The sequence below is a fragment of the Sceloporus undulatus genome, unplaced genomic scaffold, assembly GCF_019175285.1.
Source record: "Sceloporus undulatus isolate JIND9_A2432 ecotype Alabama unplaced genomic scaffold, SceUnd_v1.1 scaffold_8104, whole genome shotgun sequence".
In the NCBI taxonomy this organism is placed as follows: Eukaryota; Metazoa; Chordata; class Lepidosauria; order Squamata; family Phrynosomatidae; genus Sceloporus; species Sceloporus undulatus.
In genome coordinates this window covers 1-2,824 of record NW_024811023.1, presented here as the reverse complement: position 1 = coordinate 2,824, position 2,824 = coordinate 1, and the positions used below count along the sequence as shown (strand labels likewise).

General features: G+C 69.8%; 1 protein-coding gene across 1 annotated transcript; it reads right to left on the bottom strand.

Annotated features, from left to right (window-relative positions):
- Window positions 1-236: 236 nt before the first annotated feature.
- On the bottom strand, window positions 237-1,187 carry LOC121918303 (basic salivary proline-rich protein 1-like). Its single transcript, XM_042444373.1, has one exon. The coding sequence runs from the start codon at window positions 1,185-1,187 to the stop codon at window positions 237-239; it is 951 nt and encodes a 316-aa protein (XP_042300307.1).
- Between the last annotated feature and the right edge of the window lie 1,637 nt (window positions 1,188-2,824).

Genomic DNA, 2,824 nt, shown 5'->3' with positions numbered 1-2,824 from the left:
CAGGCTCCCCCTCCCTCTGGGCCTCTTATAAACTGGTGGGGGGGGGGAGACGGGGCAGCTTTGTACTGGAATCATAGCATCATGGGATAATAGAGATGGAAAAGGGCCCTGATCCAGCCCGAACCCCTTCTTTTGCCATGCAGGAACTCACTGTCAAAGCACCCCATCGACAGATGGCCTTCCAGCCCCTGTTTAAAGAGCTCCAAAGAAGGAGGCTCCACCAAAATACAAAACCTCTAGACCCAAAAAAACACTGGCCCAACGGGTTTCCCCGTTGGAAGGGAGGAGGGGGTGAAGGGCGGGGGGGTCGCCTCCCCCCCCCGTTCCCCATCAGCGGGTGCAGTGAGGTGTGAAAAGGCGGGGGGTGGGGCGGTGGGGGTCCCTGGGTTGTGGGCCCCGAGGGCGGCAGGGCCCTCCTGGCAAGTAGGGCTGGCTCGGGCCCCTTGGCGGGCGCTCCCCGCTTCTCCTCCTCCTCCTCCTGGTCTTCCTCCTGGCTTCCTCGGGGCAGAGGAGAAGAGGAGGAGGCTGACAAAGGGGAGGGGGTCCTCCAGAGTCCCCTGCCCCCCCGAAGGCGGACCCGAGGGGGACAGAGGGGGTGCCCAGGAGGGTCGGGACCGGTCCGAAGATCCGGGCGGGGGAGGCGGCGGGACCCCTCCGGTCCTCTCCTGTCCGCCTCCTCCGGGGGTCTCCGGGGGGCCTCGCTGTCCGTCGGGGACCGACCTTCGGGGCAGCGGACAGGAGGACCCTCCGGAGGACGACGCCGGGTCCGGGGAGAGTCCAGGCGGGGAGGACGGCGGATGGGGGCTTGAGCGTACCGGGGCAGCCGTCCTCCTCGACCGCCCCCCCTCACCACGCTGTCTGCTTCCGGGGGGGGGGTTCTTCTGGCGGGACCGGAGCGGAGCCGCCTCCTGGGAAGGGAGGGAGAGGAGGGTTGCGGAGGGGCCTTGGGGGGTTTTGGGTCCCTGGCGGCAGCCTCGGTTCTGGGGGGAGGCGAGAAGGCGCCTCGCGTGGCTTCCTGGCCGCGGGGGTCTCGGGGGGGTTGCTGGGAAGGGAGCACCGCAGAACCCTTGGCCTCTGGCGACCCTCCCAGGCGAAGTTGGGGCCCTCCTCCGCGGTGGAGGGGGGCGCTTCCGTCTTGGGCTCCTGACAGAGGGCCCCTCGGAGTCCCCTCCTCCTCCAGGGAGCATTGGGAGTCTCTGGTCCTTCTCGGAAGTTTTCTTTAGTCTGGACGCTCTTCATTTCGGCCCCAGCCAAGGGAGGGGGCAGCGGCAGGGAAGGGAAGGGAGGGCCACGGCTGGCTCCCATCAGCCCCTATCCGGCTCCGGAGGCTTCGGCGGAGGGGGCGGGGGTCTTTGGGGCTCCTGGTGCCCCCTCCCTCCCTCCCTCCTTGGCCGGTGGGCGGGGAAGTGCCATCCCGCCCCTCCCTCCCTCCCTCCCTCCCTCCCTCTTTGGAAGGCTGCTGCCTGGCTGGCAGTCGGAGGAGCATCTGGGCGCAGCGCGGGGCGGAGGGCCGGCGGGAGGGGCAGCGGGAGGCGGCGGCGGCGAAGAACGCGGCGCTTCGACGGCAGAGAGGGAGGCGGAGAGGCGGGCGGGCATCGCCGGGCGGAAGGCAGGCAGGCGGGCGGGCGGGAGGGAGGGAGGGAGCCAGTCGGGCGCCGGTCGGCGGGGAAGCTGGCGAGGGCCGGCCGGCGGGGGCTCGGGCAGCGGCAGCGGCACAGGCAGGGCGCCCTTGGCCCGCCCGCGGCACCGGCCCCCCTGGATGGCATGTGGCGGCTGCTCTCTTCTGGCCTCCTGCTGCTGCTCCTCCTCCTCCACACCTGGACCGGACCAGGTGAGACCCCCGAACCCCTCCGGAGCCCCGGGGGAGGGAAGCGGGAGTCGGGAGGGCGAAGGGGACAGGCCCGGTCTCCCCCCCCCCCAAAGGCAGCGGACAGCGGAGGTGACCCGGGGGTGGGCTGTCTTGGGCTCCGAGGGCTCCCAATCTACTGGGGGCTCCCACCCATGAAACCGTGGGGATGAGGACAGGGGTCCCCGGGGGAGGACCGGCGAAGTCCGTTCCAGGGCTGCCCAGCGGTGGCCGAGGGAGGGCATCCCTGAGCGGGCAAGGGCCACCCTGAACTCCTCGGAAGGAGCCTCCGAAATCCGCACGGCAGGGAATGAAAGCCAGCGCAGAAGCGCCCTAAGGACGCCGAGGGGGAAGGAGGAAGGGGGGCTTGGGCGCTTTGTTCTGTCCCCTCTTTCGCCCAGTTCCCGAAGTTCACTTTGGGGGGGTTCGAGGCGGTGCCCCCAACCTTCCCCATTTCCCTTGGCCAAGCGGTGCCAGGCGCCCCAGTTGCCAGGGCAATGCCATCCTCCGGGAGCCTGGGATGAAATGCCAGCCTTCCTGCCCTTTGCGCAGCGCCGAGGCCGGACCCCTGGCGCCCACCGGGCAGAGGAAGGAGGAGCGGGGGGGCGGCCAAGGGAGACCCGGCACAGGGACGTAGCTAGGATTTTAGGAAGGGGGGGGGGTCCAGACTAAGTGCCACCATTATAATGGGGCTTGAGTGCGGCGGTGCAGCAGCACACACCATTCATTTTTCTAATGGAAGGGGGGGGGGGTCCGGACCCCCAGATCCCGCCCCCTGGCTACATCCCTGCCCGGCAGACCTGTCCCTGATGGATCAAACGGATCGGGCAGCGGCGGGGAGTCAGGAAAGTCAGCGCTGGAGAGGAGGAGGAACTTTTCAGAGACACCCGAGGCGGCCTTTGATTCGGGGGCACCCCGGCCCCGGCCCCCTCCCTCCCTCCCTCCCTCCCCCTCGGTCTGCGGCGCTGAAGCCCTGCT

Coding starts and splice junctions, on each gene's coding strand:
- LOC121918303 (XM_042444373.1), bottom strand. CDS start 1,187: ATGCTCCCTGGAGGAGGAGGGGACTCCGAGGGGCCCTCTGTCAGGAGC.